Genomic DNA, 25,936 nt, shown 5'->3' on the forward strand with positions numbered 1-25,936 from the left:
TATACTATAGTAACGTCACCGTAATCTCTCAGACATCGGTCAATGAATAAGCTTTAATTTTCAGCTGCTCCTAGCGTGTGTCGGAATCGCCACTTATGTATATTTATATTAAGTCATAAAACCCCCTCTAATTTAGATACTCCGGCCGTGTCCAAGGTGTACACACGGTGGGTGAGCACCCAGCCGCCCTGGTGCGCCTTAAGACAAAGCTGTTTTCCCCCGCCGCTAAACCGAAAACCCACGGGTATCAACTAACGCACGGCTTTATCTTTATGGACCTTAATTCGGCGGAAGGCTTCGAGTCGATATGCTCGGGGTGCAGACATTCAGTTGTGCGTGGACCGGGCATGGGAGTGGTTTAATTTGGCTCCCAATACCAATCTTACAATGGAGGAGAAAACTGATAAAGTGAGTACTGATTTATTAAAGTGTGTTACGAGTAATTTATAGTGTGGCGCCCTATCAGGAGATTCCCGTCGACACCGCTCTTATTGAGTCTTTGTGGGTGCAAAAAGGACATGAGCGCACACAGCGACCGTCCTGGTACTATGCCCCAACCTTTATACTTCTCTGGGTAGCTCTCTTCTATGCCATCGTGATCCCGCTTTACAACTACCTTCCGGACAGAGTCACCTTTGCCGAGGAGTCCTGGAAGCCAGGACAATTCGTGGGGGAACGGGCCCAGCAGCAGCTCTATGTTTACGATCGAATCGGGCCCAAAGTCACGGGTAGCTATGCTAATGAGGTCACAACGGTGGAGTTTCTGGTAAATGAAATTGAAAAGGTCCGAACGGAAATGCAAAATGATCTTTACGAGCTTGAGGTCGATGTGCAATCGCCCACAGGAAGCTATGTGTTCATCGATATGGTGAACATGTACCAGGGTATTCACAACGTGGTGGTGAAGCTGAGTCCAAGGGGCTCTTCCAGCCAGGCCTACTTGTTACTCAATAGCCACTTCGATTCGAAGCCAACGAGTCCGGGTAAGTGATGCTTCCTCAAGCCGAAGAATTAGTTCTAATTAGCGGAGAACTAGGTTCTGGCGATGATGGCACCATGGTTGTGGTCATGTTGGAGGTGCTGCGACAAATGGCGATATCGAGGACCCCTTTTCAACACCCCATCGTCTTTTTGTTCAACGGTGCTGAGGAAAATCCCCTCCAGGGTTCCCATGGGTTCATTACGCAACACAAGTGGGCGGGGAACTGCAAGTGAGTCCAAATAAATTTCGCCCGTAAACAAACTTTATCATAACAAATTTATATACCCCCAGAGCCTTTATCAACCTAGAAGTCGGTGGTAGTGGGGGACGTGATCTCTTGTTCCAGAGTGGTCCCAATAATCCGTGGGTAATGAAGGTAAATATCGAATCATTCTGGACAACAAAGCACAAACAAAAACCTTTCGTGTTATTGCATGTCACAAAAATGAACTTCTGAACGTTTATGGCCAGTTTTATGGCAAAATTCGTTTATTGCCAAAATTCTCTAAGACTTTCGTTTCTTTACTTAGTACTACAAGGAGCATATTAAACACCCCTTCGCAACCACTATGGCTGAGGAGATATTCCAAAGTGGAATTCTTCCCTCTGACTCAGATTTTCGAATTTTCCGGGACTTTGGAAATATCCCTGGTTAGTTGGTTAGTCATAATCTGAAATCTCTGATAACAAATTTATTGTTTTACTCAGGCCTTGACATTGCCCAGATTCAGAATGGATATGTCTACCACACTCCTTTTGACACCTATGAGGCGGTTCCTGGGCGAGCTATTCAGAACACCGGAAACAATATCCTGGCCCTCGTCCGGGCCTATTCCAATGCCAGTGAATTGTTGGAGGAGGTTGGCAGTGACTATATTTTCACAATGGGTAACCTAAGTACAAACTTACGTTCATTTTCAGAGCGATGATAAAGGCCACGCCATCTTCTTTGATTTCCTGGGCCTCTTTCTTGTAAATTACACGGAAACGACAGGAATCATTCTTAACTGCCTTATCGGAGTTATTAGTCTGGTCTTGGTGGGCTGTTCTATTTGGAGGATGTCCCAGCAGTCGGAGGAGCAGTCGCTGAAGGATATATCCATCTCGTTTTTGATCATTCTGGGTCTGCATGTGATCGGATTTATGCTATGCATCTGCCTCCCCCTGTTAATGGCTGTTATTTTTGATGCCGGGGACCGATCACTGACCTATTTCACCAGCAATTGGTTGGTGTTTGGTCTCTACATTTGTCCAGCAATAATTGGCTTGGTGATTCCACTAAGCTTGTACTACACCTGGAAACCAGAAGTGAGTATTTCAATGTCTTTCCCCTCTATATATCTCTTAAATTAAATTAAATTAAAATTTCCAGGATAAACTTAGCCATCCTTATCATTTGCAACTGAGTTTGCATGCCCACTTAGTGGTTTTTGCCTTTTTGGCTCTTATTTTGACCGCCATGGGCTTCCGATCTCAGTATCTGTCTGTTATATCGATGATCTTCTATGGAGGAGCTCTTTTGATTAACTTGATTAGCAAACTTCACGATAAAGGTAATTTAAACTGCCTTAATTAATATTTATTGTATATTTAATAACCTTATTTTGTAGGCTACTACTGGGGCATAATCGTCGTTGTTCTGCAGGTGTTGCCTTTCTGCTATTTTTGCTATCTTTTCTACATGTTTTTGGTGATATTCTTCCCGGTTCTGGGAAGGAATGGATACAACTCAAATCCTGATCTGTTTATAGCCCTTTTCTGTGGCATTTGCACCTTCTTTGCTTTGGGCTTTGCGGTAAGATCTCACTTTGAACAGTTCTTATCGGATCCATATACAATGCTTGTCATCTATAGGCACAATTTATCAACATGTTCCGCTGGCCAAAGCTAATACTCCTCGGCTTGGGCGTGGTCACTTTCATTTTTTGCATGATCGCCGTCTCGGAAGTGGGTTTCCCCTATCGCCCAAAGACAAATGTTATGCGAATCAGTTGTTTGGTAAGATATTATATACTGCTTTATGGCGGTTGGGAGATTAAATAAGTTCGAAATTCTTTTAGCACACTCGCCGCTACATTTACGAGTACGACGGTTCTTTGAGTCTTAGTGACTCAGGCTACTACTTCGACTACCAAGACAGACGGGCCCTGAACCCACTCAAGAACTCCAAGCTGGACCTCACGGGCCTGGCTCCTGTAAAGCGGGATTGTGACAAGTACGTGATGTGCGGCATTCCTTGCTTCTACTACAGTTGGTGCAGATGGAGGGACTGGGCTGGCTGGTTGCCCCGCGAGTCCGAGGTAATGATACCAGGCCAACTGAACTTTGAGTTCTTAGGGAAGACTGTAACAGCGTCGAATCAGACAGCAAGGTTCGAGTTCCAAATGAGCGGCCCACCTCACATGAATGTATTCATTCAACCACTGGGCCCAGCTGAGGTATCCGATTGGTCCTTTGTAAGAAAAATGCTGGATGAACCGGAGGAGTTCCAGCCCCCCTACCAGATCTTCTTTTCATACGGAACAGACGATACCCCATTGAAATTCCATATAGATATATGGGTAATTATCAGCATTCGAGAATGTTATAAAATTATTTATTATTGTCTTCGTTTTTAATCAGAAACCCGATGGGGACTTTGATGGCCCTGTTCTGGAAATTGGAGCTGTCGGACACTTTGTCAGCACAGACTTTGAGAGGGATGCAGAGGCTCGACAATTTCTGGCAGCCTTCCCCGACTATGCCCACGTCATGGAGTGGCCGTCTATATTTAAGCGCTATGTATTTTAAATCTTAGATATTATTTACCTTTAAGTACGTCATCCCCATTTTAAAATATACGTCATCTGCGATCATAAAGACTCGCGTTTTTGTTGTTAGGCCCATTTTAATTTCAGATAAGAACTCCTATGTTCCAAGATATAGAGGCAGTCTGTGGAGTCTCCCAAACGATTCCTATTTATTGAGGCATATTACATTTTATCTTTATGAGTTTGGTAGTTGGTTCGAAGTCGCTGTGCTTTAGGAGATGTGCTTAGTTATGTGTTGACTGTAGACGGGTTTGAATCGGCTTTTTTTTTAATTTGTAATTGGAGCCATGGAAAAGGAGCCGAAGAAGGTAAGTGCTACCTTAGCAACTGGATATCGAATTATCCAGTGGCCTCTTACCCTAGGAAATTGCTTTCGAAGAGTCTTTCCTGCTGAGCTTTGGAAAGATCCAGAAGCGAAGTTTTTCCTGGTACTACGCCCCTTCGTTTATACTCCTCTGGCTGGCACTATTCTATGCGATTGTGATACCACTTTACAATCGACTCCCGGACAGGATAACAGTCAGTCAGGAGTTGCTCCACCCAGGAGAATTTGTAGGAGAACGCGCTCAAAGGCAGCTCCATGATTTCGATCGAATCGGGCCCAAGGTGGTTGGCAGCGTTGCAAACGAGGTGACAACTGTGGAGTTTTTATTGGCCGAGGTGGAGAAGATTCGTGTTGAAATGAACAGTGATCTCTATGAACTGGAGGTGGATGTCCAGTCGCCGACAGGAAGCTATGTATTTAACGAAATGGTGAACATGTATCAGGGAATACACAATGTGGTGGTAAAGCTGAGTTCAAAGGACTCCCCTAGTCAGTCCTATTTGCTTGTCAACAGTCACTTCGATTCAAAGCCCTCGAGTCCGGGTAAGTGATACTTTCTGAAGCCTTAGGATTATTACTAATCATTGGAGGAATAGGCTCTGGCGATGATGGCACCATGGTTGTGGTCATGTTGGAGGTCCTACGCCAAATGACTATATCGAGGACTCCATTCCAACACTCGATTGTGTTTCTGTTTAACGGAGCTGAAGAAAATCCTCTCCAGGGTTCCCACGGCTTCATTACGCAACACAAATGGGCAGCAAACTGCAAGTGAGTAGAAAAAGTTAAGTAAAAAACTAAATTTTATCGTTATGATTTTTATGAGCAAGGGCCTTTATCAATCTAGAGGTGGCCGGCAGCGGGGGACGTGATATTCTGTTCCAGAGCGGGCCCAATAATCCTTGGCTCATGAAGGTTAGTTTAAATTTATTTATGGTCTTAAGAACGTTATAAAAATAACTAATAGAACATGGTTTTTAGTACTACAGAAAGCACGCGAAACATCCCTTCGCCACCACAATGGCAGAGGAGATTTTTCAGAGTGGAATTCTACCATCTGACTCAGACTTTCGAATTTTTCGGGACTTTGGAAATATAGCCGGTCAGTAAAGAGTCATAAACGATGATGGCCGATAAAAATGTTGTATTTTATAGGAGTGGACATTGCCCAGATAAGCAATGGGTATGTTTATCACACCGTGTTCGACACCTACGAAGCAGTGCCAGGACGATCTGTGCAAAATAGTGGAAACAATGTCCTGGCATTAGTGCGGGCTTTCTCAAATGCAAGTGAATTAAACGAAAAAGAGGTGAGCAAGTAATTTTTTTTAAAGTATGATCTGTTAGTATTCTTTTTCGTATAGAGTGATGGCAGCCATGCTGTGTTCTTCGATTTTCTGGGACTGTTCTTTGTCTACTACACGGAAACCATGGGAATCGTATTAAATTGTGTGATGGCTGTCATTAGTCTGGTGATTGTTGGCTTTTCCATTTGGAAAATGTCTAAAAAGTTGGAGAAGCCTTCCCTAAAACGTGTATCTATTTGGTTTTCCATCATCCTCGCCCTCCATGTGGTAGGATTTCTTCTCTGCATCTGCTTGCCCCTTCTAATGGCTGTCCTGTTCGATGCCGGAAATCGTTCCCTGACTTATTTTACCAGCAATTGGTTGGTTCTCGGACTCTACGTATGTCCGGCAGTTATTGGCCTGGTTCTTCCCGTGACTCTTTACTTCACCCTGCGGCCCAATGTACGGAATTTAGTTTTAAGTTAATCAGTATAAACTTTAAAAATATTATTTATCTTTAGGAACAACTGTGTCATGCTTACCTCCTGCAATTGGCCTTGCATGCTCACTTGGTGGTTATGGCTCTGCTGGCCATAATTTTGACTGCCGCGGGCCTACGTTCTCAGTACTTATGCCTAATATCGATGATATTCTATGGGGGTGCTCTTTTACTTAACCTGCTTAGCACTCTCCATGATCGCGGTAAGTGATGACTAATTCATATAGTTTAATACAAAATTATTATTATTTTCTTCTTATATTTGCAATATCCATACGATTTTAACTTATCTATCAGGTATATACATTTCGGCTCTGCCTGAAGTTTGTGTTTTTAATAAAATAATAAGAGTCATAAGGGTCGGTCAACTATACTTTATATTTACGATTATATCCGATCCAACATAAATCTAATAATATAAAATTATAGGGCTTATCAACACTAGCTTTTCTTTCTTGATTCAGGATACTATTGGTGCCTCATTGTAACAATTCTTCAGGTTTTTCCTTTCTGCTACTTTTGCTATGCTTTCTACACCTTTCTTGTGATATTCTTCCCAATTATGGGAAGGAATGGCATTGGTACGAATCCCGATTTAATTATAGCTCTAACCTGCGGCTGTTGCACCTTTTTTGCTTTAGGATTCGCAGTGAGTTGTCCTTAAAAATAATTTATTTGTGTGGTTGACTATTAAGTTTAACTTTTCAGGCACAATTTATAAATATTTTCCGATGGCCGAAACTAATATTACTTGGTTTGGGAGTGATGACCTTTATCTTTTGTATGATTGCCGTTTCGGAAGTTGGTTTCCCCTATCGGGCCAAGACCAATGTGATGAGAGTTAATTGTTTGGTACGAAACTTGGTGTTTTTGAAGCAAAAAGAAATGTTGAAGTGCAAAAATATGATTCTGTCTAGCATACGAACCGCATTTTTTACGAGTTTGACGGCTCTGTGAGTCATAGTGATTCTGGATACTACTTCAATTACCAGGATAGAAGAGGGCTGGAACCTGTTAAGGACTCTCTGCTGAACTTAACTGGTCTAAAAGCCGTAAAACCGGACTGCGATGAGTACGTCATGTGCGGAATTCCATGCTTCTACTACAGTTGGTGCCGGTGGCGGGAAAATGACGGATGGCTGCCGCGCGAGTCGGAGATAATTCTACCCGGAGAATTAAGCTTTGAATTTTTGGGAAAAACTATTTTTGAGTTCAACAGAACTGCCAGGTTCGAGTTCCAAATGAGTGGCCCACCGCACATGAATGTATTCATTCAACCGCTGGGTTCAGCGGAGGTCTCCGACTGGTCCTTTGTGAGGGAAATGCTGGACGACCCAGAGGAGTTTCAGCCTCCTTACCAGATATACTTTTCCTACGGAACAGACGATACCCCATTGAGATTCCACATTGACGTTTTGGTAGGCTCTGGATTTTTTAACAGCTTACCAGTTTATTTATCTCTTTTTTTTTAATAGAAATCCGATGGAGATTTCGATGGACCCGTCTTGGAAATTGCTGGAGTTGGACATTTTGTTAATTACGATTTTGAACGGGATTCTGAAGCTCGGAAATTTATATCAGACTTTCCTGACTTTACCCATGTCATGGAATGGCCTTCAATATTTAAGCGCTATATTTTCTAATACCTGTATATATACATAATACATAATATATATATAATGCGCTATATTTTCTAATTCCCGAAAGTGATCCAATAAAAAAGCTTTTATATTTTACGACTGCCTAGATTTCTTAAAGTAATCTGGGATTTTATCTTTATGGGCTGTGATTTGGTCAAAAAAGCTCCAAGTTTATCGACCTAGACAGCAGGTATTCAGTTTCTTTTTAATGTAGCAACGGAAAGGTTGGAATTGTCTTCAATATTTATAAAAATGGAAGAGAAGGATAATAAGGTGAATACAGAGGTTTTCTATTAAAAGTGAAAAGTTTTATTATGAAAATCCTTTGATAGGAGGTTCCCTTGGTTGAGTTTTTATCCCTTAAGAGGGAAAAGGAAGACCGAAAACGAATGCCCTGGTATTATGCCCCATCATTCTTGCTGCTTTGGCTGGCCATGTTCCATGCCATTGTAATACCACTTTTCAACAGACTCCCAGACAAGGTTACTCTTTCTGAGGAACCGCAGAGGCCTGGAGAATTTGTGGGGGAGCGTGCCCAGATGCAACTATTCGATTTCGATCGCATTGGCGTTAAATATGTCGGAAGTACTGCAAATGAGGTGAAAACTGTTGAGTTTTTGGTGAACGAAGTGGAGAAGATCCGTTCAAAAATGAAAACTGATCTCTACGACCTGGAGGTGGACGTACAATGTTCAAAGGGCGGTTATGTTCTGAGCAAGATCAGCTTATACCAGGGCATACAAAATGTAGTGGTAAAGCTGAGTGCCAAAAGTTTTCCGAGTGACTCCTATTTACTTCTCAACAGCCATTTTGATTCAAAGCCAAGTACACCTGGTAAGTGGTTATTAAAGATTGCATAATTATGTTGGTCAAAAGATTGCAAATCAGTGAAGTAGACGTCTCCGACTCTAATCTTACTTCTCCGAAGTAATCTTTTCTTTATTGTTAATTCTACAGTATTTTTTTTTAATTTATCACATTTTAAGGCTCCGGTGATGATGGCACTATGGTTGTTGTAATGTTAGAGGTGTTGCGCCAAATGGCTCTATCTAAGACCCCTTTCGAATATCCCATTGTGTTTTTGTTTAATGGGGCTGAGGAAAATGGACTTATGGGCTCCCATGCTTTTATTACGCAACACAAATGGGCAGCCAATTGCAAGTTGGTTACAAATATTTTAAGTTACCACATATTGTTTAAAAACTTAACTTTTACAGAGCCTATATTAACTTGGAGGTAGGAGGCAGTGGTGGTCGAGATCTGTTATTCCAGAGCGGCCCCAAGCACTCTTGGCTTATGAAGGTTTATCTAATCTATGTCATATATCTATTAAATAATACATATATTTTAACATTAACAGTACTACAGATCTTATGCAAAACATCCATTTGCCACTACCGTGGCCGAGGAGATATTTCAAAGTGGCATCTTACCCTCCGACACAGATTTTCGTATATTTCGTGATTTTGGAAAGATTCCTGGTAGGAGTTCCTGAAATTTTCAAACAGTGTCAGATCAAACAGGGTCAAAGCTAACAAAAATGAATTCCTTAGGTCTGGACATTGCTCAGGCCAAGAATGGTTATATTTACCACACTATCTTTGATAGTTATAAGAACGTGCCAGGAAGATCCATTCAAAATACTGGAAACAATGTTCTGTCCATGGTTCAGGCCTTTTCAAATGCAACGGAATTAAATGAAATCGAGGTAGTAGCGTTTGTTTATAATTTTAATAAGATAAACTAAATAATGATTTTGTTTTTAGACCTATAAAGATGATGGACATTCTGTCTTTTTTGATTATCTGGGACTTTTCTTTGTTTTCTATACGGAAGAGGCTGGAATAATATTGAATAGCGTTATTGGCGTTTTCGGTTTGATTCTGGTAGGATGGTCCCTTTGGACGATGTCCCAGAAGTCTCTGGAGGTGTCACTCAAGCAAACATTCCTTTGGTTTTCCATTATCCTGGTACTTCATGTGATTGGAGTTCTTCTATGCATATTGTTTCCCCTGATAATGGCTGTTGCATTTGATGCTGGAGATCGATCGCTTACCTATTTTACGAATAATTGGCTGGTTTTTGGTCTCTATATCTGCCCGGCAGTCATCGGTCTGGTTATACCCCAAACACTCTACTATACCTTAAGACCAAATGCAAGTAAATTATATCTAATGTTTTCTTTAAGTAATATCACTTAAATTTTAGAAAAAACTAAGCTTTGCTTACCAAATCCAAATGGGTCTTCATGCTCATTTATTGGTTGTGACCCTAATTGTTTTTATTGCGACCGCCTTGGGTTTTCGGTCGGAGTACTCCTGTTTAATGTCAATGATTTTCTACAGTGGAGCTCTACTGATTAATCTTCTGAGCAAACTTCATAATAAGGGTAAAGGTTTTTGAAATCGAGGGTTTTTGTAAGAATGTCTAATAATAACTCTCTGTTTTCAGGCTACTATTGGACTCTGATAGTTTTGTGTCTTCAGGTCTTTCCGTTTTGTTATTTTTGTTACCTCTTTTACTTGCTCTTGGTTATATTCATCCCCATTCTTGGTCGAAGTGGTAGTGCCTCGAATCCTGATCTCATCATAGCCCTCGTGTGTGGCTGCGGTGTCCTTTTTGCCCTCGGGTTTTCTGTAAGTAGAGTAGTTTAAGAATTTCAGAACTAAGATATGAATAATATGAACTGTAGGCACAATTTATAAATATGTTCCGATGGCCAAAATTAATTCTTCTTGGACTCGGAGTGGTTACTTTCATTTTCTGTATGCTTGCTGTATCAGAAGTTGGATTTCCTTATCGTGCAAAGACCAATGTGATGCGTATAAGTTGTTTGGTGAGTTCTTACCACTTAACATTTTTTAAATATTTGAGACACTTTATTTTTAAAGCACACGCGACGGGTTTTTTACGAATATGATGGCTCTGTGAGTCACGAAGATTCTGGCTATTACTTCAACTACCAGGACAGGCGTGGCTTGAGCCCTTTAAAGGATTCTGTCCTCAATTTCACGGGTCTGGTGCCCGTGTCGTCTTTCTGCGATGACTATGTAATGTGTGGAGTTCCCTGCTTTGCCTGGTGTGGCTGGCGGAAGAGGGATGGGTGGCTTCCCCGCGAATCCGAGGTCGTAATTCCAGGGGAATTCAACCTGAACTTCTTGGAAAAAACTGTTTTGGAGGTGAATGGAACAGTTCGGCTTCATTTCCAGCTCTATGGAGCTCCGCACATGAATATATTCATTCAACCAGTGGGTTCTGCTACGATTAAGGACTGGTCCTTTGATCGAAACATGATAGACAATCCGGAGAACTTCGACTTACCTTACCAGGTCTACTTGGCTTGTGGGAGAGACAGAAGTCCTTTGGAGTTCTACATCGAAATGGAGGTAGCTTAGATAACTTGTTAACAATAAAAATTACTATTTAAATGTATACTTTAGAATTCTAATAAGGATTACAATGTTCCCATCCTGGAGCTGGCCGTTGTTGGACAATTTATCACCTACGATTATGAACGGGATGCCGAGTCGCAGCGTTTTGTATCGAAGTTCCCCGACTTTGTTCATGTCACAGAGTGGCCAGCAATATATAAGCGGTATATATTCTAAGATTTTCGGGTATCGCAGGTGCTTAACATTGCAATAAATTTTTATCCATTACCTGCCTGACCATTTTTACCAAAAATCAGCTTCACGTTTTTGTTATTGTCGAATGTTGAAAAAAATTTTTATTATTTAGGGTTCATAAAATCGATATAAATCATAAATTTCATTGGATCATATTAATAAATTTTAGTAGGTCTTGGAGCGATTAGAATGGTTCGGTTTCTAAGGGAGAAGATAACCAGATGCCTTGGTCCAAAAATAAATCAATTTCTTGGCTTTATGGAGATTGCCTGAGACTTTGGCTTTCAAGGGACTATAAACTATTTATGCTTATTATAAGATCATAAAAATTTTGAGGTGATATACATATACAGCGGATTGTACAATTGGAAAGTGTCCCTGTATTTTTGTGGCTGAGATAGCAAATCTGATCTGATAAAGTAGCCTCAGAAAGGTTTAAATTTAATAAGATTTTCTCCGGTTCATTCAGTCGCGGACGTGGCTTTGTTGGGCCAGGCATTTAAAGAATGGAAAAACACAATTCGGGTTTCCTAGAGGACAATGACTTGGAGCATACAGAACCATTCAAGAGATTTGATTTGGATGAAAAGAGCACTTTGGAACTAAATACTGAAGAACAAAAATACTCAAACCAAGCCAAGCCTGTGGAAGCATACAATGGACTCGACCAAAGCATTGTTCAACTGGCCACAAAAAAGATCGATCCAGAAGAGGGTAGCCATTTGGATTTAAAGGAGAGAACCAAATCCATAAAGATGCTGGCCTGGTACTATGCCCCAGTCTACTTGCTTTTCTGGGTAGGACTTTTCTTCGCTGTAGTTTATCCGATTTTCAATCATCTGCCTACTGGAGTCAAGTTGGAGGAGGAGTCTGATCTTCCCAATACCTTCATTGCCCAGCGGGCGGAAAGCTTGCTTCTAAAACTGGATCTAATGGGACCCAAGATTGCCGGGGACTATGTTACTGAGGTGCTGATGGTGGAACTACTGCTCAAGGAAATTGAAAAGGTCCGCCAAGTGATGAAAAGTGATTTGTATGACTTAGAGGTGGACGTCCAGCGATCTAGTGGTGCCTTTCTCCACTGGCAGATGGTGAACATGTACCAGGGTATTCAAAACGTGGTGGCTAAGCTCAGTTGTAAGAGCTCAAACAGTTCATCCTACTTGCTGGTGAACAGTCACTACGATTCCAAGCCAAGTAGCGTAGGTTAGTAGAGTAATCTTTTAACAACTCAGAGGATGCTTAAAAACCATGGCTCATTTCAGGAACTGGTGATGCTGAAGTGATGATTGTGGCCATGTTGGAGACCATGCGTTTGATGGCCATTTCCGAGGATACGTTTCTTCATCCCATTGTCTTTCTGTTTAACGGAGCCGAGGAACAGCCCTTCCACGGTTCGCATAGCTTTATATCTAAACATCGATGGGCAGGCAACTGCAAGTGGGTATTGAAATAGATTTCCTAATCTCTGATATAATTTCCAATTCTAATCAAATCAGGGCTCTAATAAACCTAGACTCGGCCGGTGCTGGCGGACGTGAAATTCTGTTCCAGGGGGGTCCCAACCATCCATGGCTAATGCGGGTAAGCCAAAATCGTGCACTCCACTTGATAGTTATCTTAATGGGCAATCATAAAGCCTCGCGCACCAATTGGTTTTTAAGTACTTGGTTATCTAATCAGCGCCATAAACCCGATATCTAATAAAAATCGCTTGTATTCCACAAACCAGCATTACAAAAAAAGTTCCAAACATCCATTTGCCACAACCATGGCGGAGGAAATTTTTCAGGCCGATCTAATTCCTTCCGATACTGATTTTCGAATTTTTCGGGACTTTGGGCCAGTGCCTGGTAATAAGATGAATATTATTTTCTTATAATTAACTGGTTTATTCTGGGACATAGGTTTGGATTTGGCGGGTTGCTACAATGGCTTTGTTTATCACACCAAGTTCGATCGCTTCAAAGTGATATCTCGAGGATCACTTCAGAACACTGGCGATAATGTTTATGGCCTGGTACGGAGCCTCTCCAATGCCGAGGAAATGTACGATACGGCGGTAAGTCAAAGGAGGCTCTCGGGTCGATACTAAACTTTGATTTAATTAATTTTTTGATTTAGGCCTACGCCGAGGGTCACTCGGTGTTCTTTGACTATCTGGGACTGTTTTTCGTCTATTACACCAAGGCTACGGGAGTTGCCCTGAATATTTCTTTCTCATTGGGCGCCATTCTTCTCGTGGCTTTGTCTCTGTGGCGCATGTCAAAGGTTACAGGTCGCCGGCTCGGCACTTATGCCAAATCCTTTGGAATGCAGTTCCTCCTGGCCATTCTGGGTGTGCTTCTGGCCCTAGCTTTTCCTCTTCTGATGAGTGTTTTCTATGATGCTGGCAATCGAACTATGACTTATTTCAGTAATAGTTGGCTGGTAATAGGTCTCTTCATTTGTCCTTCGCTGATTGGACTGCTGTTGCCCTCGACCATCTACTTGTCTTTGCGACACAGTGTGAGTCTGAAGTGCTCTATATTCCATCTTCGCATTATTAATGTGATGTTATGTGGGCTTATGTTGTTTAGGAAAAGATACCCTATAGCTATCGGGTGCAGATTGTTGGCCATGCCCACTGTGTTCTGATGGCGGTGTTGTGTATTCTCCTGACTGCCGCTGGAATTCGCACCGCCTATCTGCTTATGATTTGTGTTTTCTTCTACGTAGGAGCTCTGATTATCAACTTGGCCAGTCGCCTGCACGATAAAGGTAAGCTCCAGAAACTTTTAGACGTTAAGTGAATAGTGACACATCTAATCTCATTAGGCCACCTTTGGAGTCTGGTGCTCGTGGCTTGTCAGGTACTGCCCTACCTCTACTTTACCTACTTGTTTCACGCTCTTCTGGTTATCACGATCCCCATGACGAGCCGCAAAGGCATGACCGCTAATCCCGACCTGCTGATATCACTGGAGTGTGCTCTGGGCACGATTTTGGGGTTCGTTTTTGTGGTAAGTACCTTGTGTATTTCTCTTCTTAGGCCACTAAGGTAATAATAGTATTGTAGGCCCCATTGGTAAACCTCTTTCGTCGGCAGAAGAGCATGGTTGGAGGCCTGGCCCTGGTCATGTTCGTATTCTGCATGATTTCCGTGTCAGATGTGGGTTTCCCTTATCGAGCACAGACCAATGTAATGCGATTACATTTCCTGGTGGGTAGTCTGAGATATTTTTTTAAATAAGCTCTAATTTGTTGTGCATTCTTTTTACAGGAAGTTCATCGGAAGTTCTATGAATACGACGGAAGTATTAGCTTGGAGGACAGCGGCTACTACTTTGACTTACAAGACCGACGCCTTGAGTCTCCCCTGCTGGGCAGGATTAATCTTACAGGATTCACACGTCTGGATGAGGACTGCAAGACTCATATGAAATGTGGCGTGCCGTGTTTCAACCATCGCTGGTGTGATGCTGTTGAAGATGGACATTGGTTGCCGCGAGGTGAGCCCGTTGATCTACCCGGAACTCCCGTGCTCGAGCTCTTGAACAAGACCCTTCTGGGCAACGAATCCGATTTGAGGGCTTACTACGAATTCAGTGTTTCCGGGCCGCCAAGAATGAGTCTGTTCATCCTCCCCCTGAAAGGAGTAAAGATGCTGAAGTGGTCTCTTCTTCAGGAAATGCTGGACAACCCATCAGTCTACAAGCCCCCATATCACATTTTTATTGGCTATGGCAGTGACAGTTCTCCCATCCTTTTCAACTTTGAACTGACGGTTAGTAGTTAAGGGATTTTTTTTTTTATTAACTTCTGGGCACTAATGGAAAACATTAAAATTTTAGAAAGACCATGGTAACTACAATGAACCCGCATTTGAGTTAGGTGTTTCTGGACACTATATGAGTCATCTTAGTAAGCGGGATGCAGCTACCCAGAAATTTCTCGAGGATCTACCAGACTTTGCCCATCCCATGGAATGGCCAACTTCGTATCAAAGATTTGTGTTTTAAAAAGACTTGCACATAAATACACAATGAATAATATACATGTTTTTTCAGAAATTAATATTTCTTAGGGGTTCCGAAAGGAAAGGAAAGGAATTGTTTTTAACAAACTTTAACATGAAGAAAAATCTGTTATACAACTACTAACTTAGTTCTTTTTTAGAATCAAATCATCAAATTAAAACGCAAAACCTTAAATACTGGTCAAGCTTACAAGTTTATCAAAAATCGAATTTATGGATCTTAAATTTAAATAGCCCTTCTGATGTTAAACGATAAAAATATTCGTCTAGAAGTTAAACAACATGTGATTAATGGAAATAAAAACACGTGAAATCTCTAGACCTCATAATGTCGCCATTTCGAATAAGATTTTCATAAATTACGACAGAGTTGTATTTTTCTATGACAGCTACCATTTTTTGATCTTATAAAAAGACAATAACTACCTTCGGGTGCTCTTGTGTTCTAAACATCTTTTAGAGAGCACCTATTTAGACTTTGAAATCATGATTTGGGGTTATCTGGTAGGGGTCATAAACCCCACCCTTTTGGTAAAACCCCAAGTATATGGGTGTGCGAATTATAGCCGTGACTTTGAGCCCTGTCGACCAGATGCAAACCCATAAATAAATAAATCCGCTATAGCCTACAAAACCGATTACGATATGGGGCCAAAGTCAGCGGTTATGATTTCGGTTTTTGGGGTAATCACGTCGTGGACACTGACTTTGAGGGCCCAGAATAATCGTTAGGAATGAGAATTTATCGGCGACATTGCCAAAAAATTTTTGATTGGTATGATGGAGCGTATGTTGATAGGGGAAGTGTGAATAACACGCGCCATAATGCCATAAATATCGAGTATCTTTATACTATGCTGAAGATATCAACCATATCACATCATAAACCCAAAGCACAATTTTTAAATTGCGGATGAGGATGTGAAACAGTCAGTCGTGTGTCGAAAGTCGTCGAAGGTGCTCAGTTTTGAAGGGATCCTCGGATATCAAAGAAAAAGAGGGGCAAAATGGTGGCTCTGCCTAAAGTTAAGGTGGATATACTGGAATATATTTTATCCAAAATCATAATTTTCATATTTGCCAGAGTGATTTGCCTTCGGAATCGGGCTCTGAGAATCTGATCATTGAAGTAGACGGCGAACACAGGCCGACAAAGCGGTTTGCGTGGTACTATGCTCCCACGTACCTACTGTTCTGGGTGGGGCTGTTCTTCGCCGTCATATACCCGCTATTCCAGAACCTTCCTACAGGACTGAAGATCTCCGAGGAGTTGGATAACCCTGGAAAATTTGTGGCCGAGAGGGCCCAGGCCCAAATGTTGGAAATAACCCGTATGGGACCACGGTTGGTAGGCGACATACCTAATGAGGTCACTGTTGTGAAATATCTTCTTGATGAGATTGAACAAATCCGGCTGTTGATGCGTGAGGATCTTTATGACATGGAAGTGGAGGTGCAGAAGGTCTCCGGATCGTATGTGATCAAGGGCTTCACAAACCACTACCAGGCGGTGCAAAACGTTCTCGTCAAGCTGACCACCAAGAGTTCCAATAGTACTAACTATCTTCTGGTGAACAGTCACTACGATACTAAGCCAGGAGCACCAGGTAGGTGATATACAAGTCTACGCAGTGATATCTTACCAATTAATGGGGTTTGTGAAGGTGCCGGAGATGATGCTTCTATGGTTGTGGTAATGCTGGAGGTTCTACGTCAGGTTGCCACTTCCGAGGAAGGGTTCCTTCATCCCATTGTCTTTCTTTTCAACGGCGCAGAGGAGCAACCTATGCAGGGATCTCATGGATTTATAACCCAGCACCGATGGGCCGCCAACTGCAAGTAAGAAGTATCCAGACTATTATATACAAATAGTTATAACTTATAATCCATACAGAGCTCTACTTAACATGGATTCCTGTGGGGCTGGTGGTCGGGAAATGCTTTTTCAGGGAGGTCCTAATCATCCATGGCTAATGGAAGTAAGTTATTTCTCTTAATTCTTTTAATAATCCTCAAAAATGTGTCAATCTCACGGTGACTCATCTATTTTGAGCAGCACTCTCCCGATATGCGTGATATCATACGTCTGGCGGACCTAAAAATTTATTTGGCAATCTAATCTTATAGTCTTATCGCTTGCAGCATTACAGAAGCAGTGCTCCTCATCCATTTGCCACGACTACGGGGGAGGAGGTGTTTCAAGCTGGCATTATTCCCTCGGACACCGACTTCAGAATTTTTCGCGACTTCGGAGTAGTCCCAGGTGAGTAATTCCCCACTAGTTCGCGGATCCCAAACCTGATGATATATATGAATATATGGTTAGGTCTGGATATGGCTGGGGTCTATAATGGATTCGTTTATCACACGGAATTTGATCGGTACACTGTGGTGTCACGTGACTCCCTGCAGCATACTGGCGATAACCTGCTGGCCCTGGTTAGGAGTATTTCCAGATCGGTGGAAATGTATGACACAGAGGTGGGCTTAATAGAAATTAACTATTTATACGAATGACTTAATGTTTCATAATGTTTTAGGCTTATTCCGAAGGACACGCCATATTCTTTGACTTCATTGGTCTCTTCTTTGTGCATTACCAGCAGTCCACAGGCGTTGCTCTAAACATCACCTTTTCCGTAGCTGCTATACTCTTCGTCTGTGCTTCTCTGTGGCGCATGTCCAAGGTGTCCGGTCAGACCTTGGGCACCTATGCCGGGGCTTTTGGTCTCTTCTTTCTGCTGGCTCTGGCAGGAGTCGTCCTGGCGTTGCTCTTCCCAGTGCTGATGAGCGTTTTCTATGATGCCGGGGATCGGACGCTGACATATTTCAGCAACAGTTGGCTAGTTATTGGACTCTACATTTGTCCCTCGGTCATCGGGCTTGTCCTTCCAGTCACCCTCTATCTGACCCATAGACCCAGTGTGAGTGGTATAGCTGGAAGAGTGTGGCTTCAAATCTCTAAACATATTTTTGTTTACAGCTCAAGATTCCCCACCCGTATCAGTTGCAGATTGTGGGTCATGCCAACTGTGTTCTTTTGGTCATAATGTGTCTCTCCTTGACGGCTCTGAACTACCGCAGTGCTTATCTATTCCTGATCTCTCTAATTTTCTACGTTGCAGCTCTGATTATTAACCTGGCAAGCCGGTTGCACTGCAGAGGTAAGGATTCTGGACCTCTTTTTATGGAATTCTTAAACAGACTTCATTTTTAGGCTACCTTTGGTCGGTGTTGCTTGGCTTGAGTCAGATAGTTCCGTTCCTGTACCATGCTTATTTGTTCCACACGTTCATCATAATTCTTCTGCCCATGGTGGGTCGTTTTGGAGTTTCCTCCAATCCAGATATGATGATTGCAGCCCTCACCGCAATAGGCACGATACTGGCTTTATCTTTTGCTGTAATTATGTCCTTTAAAAGAGTTTATTGGGAAATGTGCTCAATGACTTCTTCTGTAGGCTCCACTGATCAATATCTTTCGACGACCAAACTGCATGTTGGGAGTTCTGGCTTTGGTTATGTTTATTTTCTGTATGATCTCCGTATCGGATGTAGGCTTCCCCTATAGGGCCAAGACCAATGTAATGCGAGCAGACTTTATGGTGAGTTCCTTTGGTAATCCAAAAAACCAATTATTTGTTAAATATTTTTTAAACAGCAAGTACATCGGCGATTCTTTGAGTATGATGGATCTATGAGCCTTGAGGACTCTGGCTACTACTTTCACTTATCGGACCGCAACAAGGAGACACCGCTCCGGCAAACCATGAATCTCACCGGACTGGTGCGTCTGGGTGAGGACTGTGACGACTCGGAGCTGATGTGCGGTCTGCCCTGCTACCGATACTGCACGGCCCGCCAGCACGCCCTGTGGCTGCCACGCGAGGAGCTAGTGGAGCTGCCCTTTCCCACGACCCTGGAGCTCCTTAACAAGACGGTGCTCTCCGGTGGCTATCAGGTGCGGTACGAGTTCCTTCTTAGCGGGCCCCCCAACATGGGCCTCTTCTTCCAGCCGCTGGACGGCGTGAAGATACTGCGATGGACCTTCGCCGCGGGAATGTTGGAGAACCCTGCCACATACAGGCCTCCGCTGAATGTCCTGCTCACCTACGGCATAGACAGCACACCCACCCAATTCTTCGTAGAGTTCTCGGTAGGTTTAAGATGAGATTTATGAGATTACTTGACTAAACTCTTCCCCAACTTGCAGAAGTACGACGGAAATTTTGATGAACCCGTTTTCCAGTTGGGCGTTTCGGGACATTACTTCAGTCCCACGGCAAAGAGGGACGAGCGGAGCCAACAGTTCCTGGCTACGCTTCCAAACTATGCTTTTGCCATGGAGTGGCCCAGTAGCTACGAGCGATACATATTTTAGGAATGTTCTAATTTAATTGCATTAACCGCACTAAGATACCGCCAACAGTCATTGATACACACAAAAGGTTGAGTGAGAGAAGGTGGTAGGGGCATTTGTTTAAATATTGGAAGCTGCATTTCAAAATGCACCATTGGGACAAACAAAAAGACCCGCCAAGACACCCCGAAGGCGGGGAAGATGGAAACACGTGTGCAAACATTGAAAGAACTGGAGGCCACCTGGCCCCCATTTTTGTATGAATGCGTTTCCGTATAAATTGTGCTCCCTGGACCACCAGAAGACACTCAGAGTTCAGCAGCTTATCTGTCAAGTCACAGCTACCAGAAAAAAACCAAAAACCATCAACATGAAGTTCTTTGGAATCCTTGTCTTTGTCGCTGTTCTGGCCATCGCTTCTGCTGCTTCCCCCACTGGTACCTCGCCACCGTCTCCGTTCGTCACCCCAACTACGCCCTCGTCGCCCTCGACCACCACCTATACCTACACAACCTCTCCATCAACGCCAACATACACAAGCACATCCGAGACCACCACCACGAAACCCTTCAAGCAGCAGCTCCTGTCTCTGCTCTTCAATAAGAAGACCGGATAGAGCCCTCGCCTGGACCAGAGATGCCGCCACATGGAACCAATCCAAACAAAACTCACTCGATTAGCCAAAAAATAAAAAAATACCAAAACTAAAAACAAACAACAACCTGTCGACCGTCTCTTGAATATTTATTCCCTCCATAACGCCCTCATATCGATTTTAAGTATCTCACGTAGCTTTCGGGCTCTGGTTCTGGTATCTCTATCCCCATCTACCACGAGGTAATTGACATTTGCTCAACTGTTTCATTACCGCCTTTTTTTGTTTGGCCGGACCTGTTCGGTGGGCAAACATCTGCCCGCCTGCCACAAAGGTCACGCGGCACTTGCAACATTTGGGAGTCAGCCAGTAAGTCAATCAGTCAGTCAGCTAGGCCTGATCATGGTCAGGTGGTACTCATAATCACCAGTAATGATGATAGAAACGCGGCCCCCAAGTGGCATTCAAGTTAAATGTCTGATGGGGCCCAGCTGACAAATTGATGTACGAATGAATGCGAATGAACAGGTTGTGGGGGAAGAGTTATGAATGCCACAAGCTGGCCATGTACAACACGACTCCAACTGATCCCCCCCGCCCCACTAAATACTGGTGCTGCACGATGGTCATTGTCCCAATAGAACTTCCTTTTAAAGATAAATATATGTATGAGAAATATAAAAAAAGACTGGAAAAATAACTGAAAAAATGTCTCATGTACAAAAAATGAAAAATGTTGCCGACATGTTTGAATTTGGAGGTATACTTTTGTAATATAGTAATGTATTATTTATTATACAGTAATATTTATTTATTTCTTAAGAACTATAGATGTGTCTCATCTTTTGAAACTTCACTGTGGCATCGGGAGGTTGTCTCGTATACAGCTTATTCGCCAAACGGCTGCAGAAGCACTAGCAAAGGCAATAAACCCAGATCGTATAGGTCGTGCTCTTGTGGGTGGATTCGGTTCGTGAACGCCCCATGGGAAGATTCCACTATACACTGGCCAGGCAGGCTTCCGATTTGTGGGTCTTCACAATGCAAGACACTCGAGACTCGTAAATCTTTGGACTTGAGTCTGTGAGTGTTGCCTCTGAGTGTTGGTGAGTTTGGCTGGCGTTTTTTAACTGGCATCTCGGCAACTGTAAAGTTCAGATCGTAATGGATTTTTGTATAAATATGCAAACAATTTCCTTTGCTGGCTACAGTAAAAGATCGCGTGGAGTTCAGTGCAGAAGCGCAGAAAGAATACAAGGATAAACTCGAAAGCATAACTATGCAATTCACAGTGAGTTCCAATTTTACTATCTATTTTCATTTAATAACTAATCAATTTTCTTGAAGGCACTTTCCATAGCAGTAATACTACTGATCAGCTTGGTCCAAGCCAAGCCCCAAGGAGAGCAAATTCCCATCATCAGGCAGGAGCAGGAGGTTAACTTCGATGGCTCTTACAAGTACTCCTACGAGACTGGCAACGGGATCAACGCCGAGGAGGAGGGCTATCTCAAAAACCCGGGCACTGACAACGCCGGCCAGGTTTGGCATTTGGCTGGATACTAATTTTTTATTAACTTCTGAAACTTTTTTTGCGCATAAAGGTCGCACAGGGCTTCTTCTCGTACACATCGCCCGAGGGCATACCCATCCGGATAACCTATCTTGCGGACGAGAATGGCTTTCAGCCGCAGGGTGATCACCTGCCCACGCCGCCTCCCATACCGCCTGCGATCCAAAAGGCCCTCGCCTACCTGGCTACCGCGCCTCCTCCGTCCCAAGAGCAGCCGAGTGGCGGAGGGTTCAACAACCGGCGGGGCTAGTAAAACTGAATCAAGATATTTATATTACCACTCAATCCATTCATTTAAAAAACATTTGCGAATCAACAATAAAACTGGCCATACAACAACAAACGATTAGTTAGCTCTTTAATTTTTATACCCGGTACTCGTAGAGTACAAGGGTGTATTGTAGTCGTGTGAATGTATGTAACATAGAGAAGGAATCATCTCCGACTATGAAGTATATATATAATTGATCAGCGTCAAGACCCGAGTTGATATAGCCACGTCCGTCTGTCCGTCCCTAGGAACGCGTGGATCTCATAGACTATTAGTATAAGCGATAGAACTATAGCATTTTGCATGGAGACTCCTACAATGCCCACGCAGTTCAAGTTGGTTTCAAAATTTGCATCAGACTTCGTTGGTGTACTTTCTTGCACTTCTTCCTCCCACTTTGTACCAAAAATCAAAAAAATGTAACAATTTAAAAAGTTGACTCGTACCATTGAAAAATTCAGCAACAAAACGTTCTAAATTAAATGCGATGAAAATTAAAAAGTGAAAGTGAAAAAAATTAAAATATAAGATAAATATAACTTTAATAAAATAATAAAAATATGTGCTTCTACAATTAAAACATTTAATTTAACTCACGCCATTTAAATTTTAAGCAAATTCAACTTTTTCTCGAAGTTCCTCCACGTTCTTTTCTTCTTTGAGTAACAGGAGTAATATTCTTTAGAATTTTTCTTCGGCGTTTGAATTTTTTTCTTCAAAAATTAAAGTTTCTTCATTTTTGGATCGTAGATTAATCCGGAAACAAAATTATTTCCCACTCTTACCGTTTTTTGTTTGACAATTCCGAAAGGTGAAAGCTTGGTTTTCTGCATTCCGGAACATATGATGGACATTTTTGAAGCTATTTCCTCGTCATCATCCGATTGCGAATTGGAACTAAGGGTGGGGCCGGAGTTCATGGGGCACCACTTAATCAACGGATCCATAAACTCTTTTTAGCTGAGACGTGCGACTTTGATCCAACTCCGTAAGTGATCCAAATCCAAAAAGTTCTTCGGATCTTGATTAAAATTATGGATGCCATCTCGTTTCTCGTTCCTGTAGCTCTTTCCAATTAGTCGTCACTTTGTTCATCCTCTGAATAGCAGTATTATTTCCACACAGCTTCATTCGAAAGTAAAGTACAAAATTTCACAAAAAGATTTCTCATTACAAAAGTAATCTAATTTTGCAGTTCCAAATTTGACTTTTCTAATATGATTTTTATACCCTTGCAGAGGGTATTATAATTTTGTCCAAAAGTGTGCAACGCAGTGAAGGAGACATCTCCGACCCTATAAAGTATATATATTCTTGATCAGGATCACCTCCTGAGTTGATATGAGCATGTCCGTCTGTCCGTCTGTCCGTCGGTCCGTCTGTCCGTCTGTCTGTCTGTTTCTACGCGAACTAGTCTCCCAGTTTTAAAGCTATCGTCTTGAAACTTTGCACACACCCTTCTTTCCTTTGCACGCAGTATATAAGTCGGAACGGCCGGGATCGGCCGACTATATCCTATAGCTGCCATATAACTGATTGATCGGAAATGGTATAACTTTGGTGTTTTTAAAGTTAGAGAGTTCAAATTTGACATGAGAGTTACTTTTGGCAAAATAATACGACATGCCAAATTTCATAAGGATCGGCCGACTATATCCCATAGCTGCCATATAACTGAACGATCGGAAATAACCCAACTTTCGTGTTTTTGAAGATAGAAATCTTAAACTTCGTACAAATACTACTTTTGGTCAGATAATCAGACCTACCAAATTTCATAAGGATCGGCCGACTATATCCTATAGCTGCCATACAACTGACCGATCGGAATTGACCCAACTTTTGTGTTTTTGAATATAGAAAGCTGGAACTTGGTACAGATTATATTTTTGGTCAGTTAATCCGACCTACCAAATTTTATAACGACCGGCTTATCTTATAGCTGCCATATAATTGAACGATCGGAAATGGTTTTTGGTAGAAATACCAACTCTGGTATTTTGGAAATAGAAATTTGGGGTTTTTTTTAGATTCTATATAATAATAACTTGAGTTATATTATCATATTCTCATAAGGATCGGCCAACTATATACGATGTTTGCGATATATATCCGGTTTTACCTGCAAGGGTATATTAACTTCGGCTCCGCCCGAAGTTAGCTTTCCTTTCTTGTTTTTTTTATAAAAATGGTGATAACAACTTTAGATGGTTTTTTCATGCTTTAAACGATTAAAATGAGTTGGATGTCTAAAGATTGCCTATTTTTGGGCAGTTGTCAGCAAATGATCTTCGGTGGTCTAAAGTGGTATGTATTCAAGGTACCGCCAAGAAATGTCAAAGCTGCCCCAGCGATTTAGGCGATTCATCTCCATTAAGACTCTCCTGCCGACTCACCCGCGAATCGAGGGAATCGGAGAGCTGCTTTTCTCACAAATTATGAATTAATCGTGTCGTAAAGCAAGACGCTTAATTGTTCAAGTTACCACCGGTCGGATCAGTGGCAATTAGAATTTCATTCAATGAACCACTTGGTGTACCTAGCATTGAGTGGGCGGAGAGGTGGCGGTTCACCCATTAGGTGAATCCAAAAGATATAAAGCTGGGATCTGGTGGCTAGATTTTTTCATTGCTCGTCTTCAACGATGTGGCTGCGTGCAACCGTGAGTTTTGTAGATTTGACTTAACATTGTAATACGCTATGACAACCTCTGACTCTTTCAGATACCTTTGGTCATTGTCTCAATGTCGATGGTTCTGGCCCAGGGCGATGGGCGATACCGTCCTCCGCCCACTCGGGCCAGTGCCGGAGACGGACGCTATCGCGGTGGCAACGATGGAAGGTATGTTGGTGGCAACGATGGACGGTATCGAGGCGGAGGCGATGGCCGCTACTCCGGCAGCAATGACGGTCGCTATGTCCATGTGGACAACAAATACCAACACGACAACCGCCCGGGCGGGGACTACACCGGCGACAGTGGTCGGTATGTGGGTGACAAGAACCGTGGTTCCGGATCGGGAGGAGGAGGTGGAGCAGGTGGAGGTGGAGGTGGAGCTGAAGGAGGTGGTGCCGCAGTAGCCCCACCAAGAACCACAGCTAGACCGTCACCGAGACCCACCACACCTGTCCCAACGGCGGTGCCAGATCCCACCGCCAACTTGCCGAAAGGCCGTGGCACTGGAGAAGGTGGCAATGGATGGGCCATTATTCGGCAGGAGGACGACGTGGATCAGGATGGCTATCATTATCTGTGAGTACTTTATATGCTTAGCACAAATCCTCAACTATATAGCTTTCTACCCCAATCAGTTGGGAAACTGAGAATGGCATCCTGGCGGAGGAAAGTGGACGCATCGAGAAACTAACCGAGGAGGATGGACTCCGCTCTAAAGGCTTCTACGAGTATACGGGTGATGATGGCATTCTCTACCGGGTGGACTACGTCGCCGACGACAATGGCTTTGTGCCCAGTGCCGCCCACTTGCCAACGGCACCGCCCCCACCGCCCTACGTGGCCAAGTTGCTGGCTTTCCTGGAGGCCAATGCCAAGAATGCTAAGAAATAAATGTTAAACTGTAAAGATAATAAACTTTTGTGCCATTTATATGTCTGAAATTATTTTAATTCCTTTCGGGATTAAATGAAAACCTACTTTTGGGGGTGTTAAGAGGACTAAAAAGATTTCCTTTCAATATTTATATAATTATTATTGCAATAACTTTCTTTCAAAAATATTTGCTTATTTGTCATGGAATCTCGCAATGCTCTCATAAATAGGAGCTCGATGTAACACGAATACAGATGGTTAATTTGATACATTGTATTTATCTTTCAATTTATTTTTTCGTATTTTATTAACATATTTAAAATGTCTATACATTTGTCTGACATTCATTTTTTCATTTGCAAAGTATGATACGGTCTGAGAGCTAAGAGCTTTTAAATCGCA

At 42.6% G+C, this 25,936-nt stretch overlaps 8 protein-coding genes and 1 long non-coding RNA gene across 10 annotated transcripts; 8 read left to right on the plus strand and 1 right to left on the minus strand.

Annotated features, from left to right (window-relative positions):
• Window positions 1-314: 314 nt before the first annotated feature.
• Window positions 315-3,841, plus strand: LOC108133787 (endoplasmic reticulum metallopeptidase 1-like). Its single transcript, XM_017253855.3, has 12 exons — window positions 315-408; window positions 467-983; window positions 1,037-1,211; window positions 1,274-1,358; window positions 1,513-1,633; window positions 1,691-1,842; window positions 1,904-2,290; window positions 2,355-2,535; window positions 2,593-2,777; window positions 2,837-2,980; window positions 3,043-3,543; window positions 3,605-3,841. The coding sequence occupies exons 1-12, from the start codon at window positions 388-390 to the stop codon at window positions 3,770-3,772; spliced, it is 2,637 nt and encodes an 878-aa protein (XP_017109344.1). The 5' UTR covers window positions 315-387; the 3' UTR covers window positions 3,773-3,841.
• Window positions 3,842-3,985: 144 nt separating this feature from the next.
• Window positions 3,986-7,638, plus strand: LOC108133776 (endoplasmic reticulum metallopeptidase 1-like). The gene is made up of 12 exons (XM_017253842.3): window positions 3,986-4,100; window positions 4,156-4,660; window positions 4,714-4,888; window positions 4,948-5,032; window positions 5,099-5,219; window positions 5,273-5,427; window positions 5,482-5,865; window positions 5,925-6,105; window positions 6,367-6,551; window positions 6,611-6,754; window positions 6,820-7,320; window positions 7,378-7,638. The coding sequence occupies exons 1-12, from the start codon at window positions 4,080-4,082 to the stop codon at window positions 7,543-7,545; spliced, it is 2,625 nt and encodes an 874-aa protein (XP_017109331.2). The 5' UTR covers window positions 3,986-4,079; the 3' UTR covers window positions 7,546-7,638.
• A 114-nt stretch (window positions 7,639-7,752) lies between these two features.
• LOC108133783 (endoplasmic reticulum metallopeptidase 1-like) lies at window positions 7,753-11,226 on the plus strand. The gene is made up of 12 exons (XM_017253851.2): window positions 7,753-7,815; window positions 7,875-8,376; window positions 8,529-8,703; window positions 8,760-8,844; window positions 8,903-9,023; window positions 9,096-9,250; window positions 9,309-9,698; window positions 9,751-9,931; window positions 9,994-10,178; window positions 10,235-10,378; window positions 10,434-10,928; window positions 10,983-11,226. Exons 1-12 carry the CDS (start codon window positions 7,795-7,797, stop codon window positions 11,148-11,150), a joined length of 2,622 nt encoding a protein of 873 aa, XP_017109340.2. The 5' UTR covers window positions 7,753-7,794; the 3' UTR covers window positions 11,151-11,226.
• On the minus strand, window positions 9,581-16,923 carry LOC138926050 (uncharacterized). 2 transcript variants are annotated; one of them, XR_011442355.1, is made up of 3 exons: window positions 16,830-16,923; window positions 9,772-10,176; window positions 9,581-9,685 (listed from the first exon to the last, which is right to left on the minus strand). It is a non-coding gene; the product is annotated as an uncharacterized lncRNA (long non-coding RNA). The 2 variants fall into 2 exon arrangements; XR_011442354.1 differs by having other exon boundaries at window positions 9,581-9,713.
• LOC108133781 (endoplasmic reticulum metallopeptidase 1) lies at window positions 11,454-15,173 on the plus strand. The gene is made up of 11 exons (XM_017253849.3): window positions 11,454-12,374; window positions 12,434-12,608; window positions 12,668-12,752; window positions 12,901-13,021; window positions 13,076-13,230; window positions 13,293-13,676; window positions 13,748-13,928; window positions 13,986-14,170; window positions 14,227-14,370; window positions 14,431-14,934; window positions 15,002-15,173. Exons 1-11 carry the CDS (start codon window positions 11,675-11,677, stop codon window positions 15,167-15,169), a joined length of 2,802 nt encoding a protein of 933 aa, XP_017109338.2. The 5' UTR covers window positions 11,454-11,674; the 3' UTR covers window positions 15,170-15,173.
• LOC108133782 (endoplasmic reticulum metallopeptidase 1) lies at window positions 16,109-20,087 on the plus strand. The gene is made up of 12 exons (XM_017253850.3): window positions 16,109-16,217; window positions 16,271-16,793; window positions 16,851-17,025; window positions 17,081-17,165; window positions 17,329-17,449; window positions 17,513-17,667; window positions 17,727-18,110; window positions 18,170-18,350; window positions 18,404-18,588; window positions 18,647-18,790; window positions 18,847-19,341; window positions 19,399-20,087. The coding sequence occupies exons 1-12, from the start codon at window positions 16,194-16,196 to the stop codon at window positions 19,564-19,566; spliced, it is 2,640 nt and encodes an 879-aa protein (XP_017109339.2). The 5' UTR covers window positions 16,109-16,193; the 3' UTR covers window positions 19,567-20,087.
• On the plus strand, window positions 19,916-20,266 carry LOC108133785 (uncharacterized protein DDB_G0280205). Its single transcript, XM_017253853.3, has one exon. It carries the CDS (start codon window positions 19,916-19,918, stop codon window positions 20,159-20,161), a length of 246 nt encoding a protein of 81 aa, XP_017109342.1. The 3' UTR covers window positions 20,162-20,266.
• Window positions 20,267-21,200: 934 nt separating this feature from the next.
• On the plus strand, window positions 21,201-22,036 carry Cpr49Aa (Cuticular protein 49Aa). Its single transcript, XM_017253852.3, has 4 exons — window positions 21,201-21,246; window positions 21,352-21,431; window positions 21,488-21,682; window positions 21,745-22,036. Exons 2-4 carry the CDS (start codon window positions 21,420-21,422, stop codon window positions 21,961-21,963), a joined length of 426 nt encoding a protein of 141 aa, XP_017109341.1. The 5' UTR covers window positions 21,201-21,246; window positions 21,352-21,419; the 3' UTR covers window positions 21,964-22,036.
• Window positions 22,037-24,216: 2,180 nt separating this feature from the next.
• Cpr49Ab (Cuticular protein 49Ab) lies at window positions 24,217-25,591 on the plus strand. The gene is made up of 3 exons (XM_017253840.3): window positions 24,217-24,646; window positions 24,708-25,237; window positions 25,297-25,591. Exons 1-3 carry the CDS (start codon window positions 24,629-24,631, stop codon window positions 25,550-25,552), a joined length of 804 nt encoding a protein of 267 aa, XP_017109329.1. The 5' UTR covers window positions 24,217-24,628; the 3' UTR covers window positions 25,553-25,591.
• The last annotated feature ends 345 nt before the right edge of the window (window positions 25,592-25,936 follow it).

Source organism: Drosophila bipectinata, chromosome 2R (assembly GCF_030179905.1).
Source record: "Drosophila bipectinata strain 14024-0381.07 chromosome 2R, DbipHiC1v2, whole genome shotgun sequence".
Classification (NCBI taxonomy): domain Eukaryota; kingdom Metazoa; phylum Arthropoda; class Insecta; order Diptera; family Drosophilidae; genus Drosophila; species Drosophila bipectinata.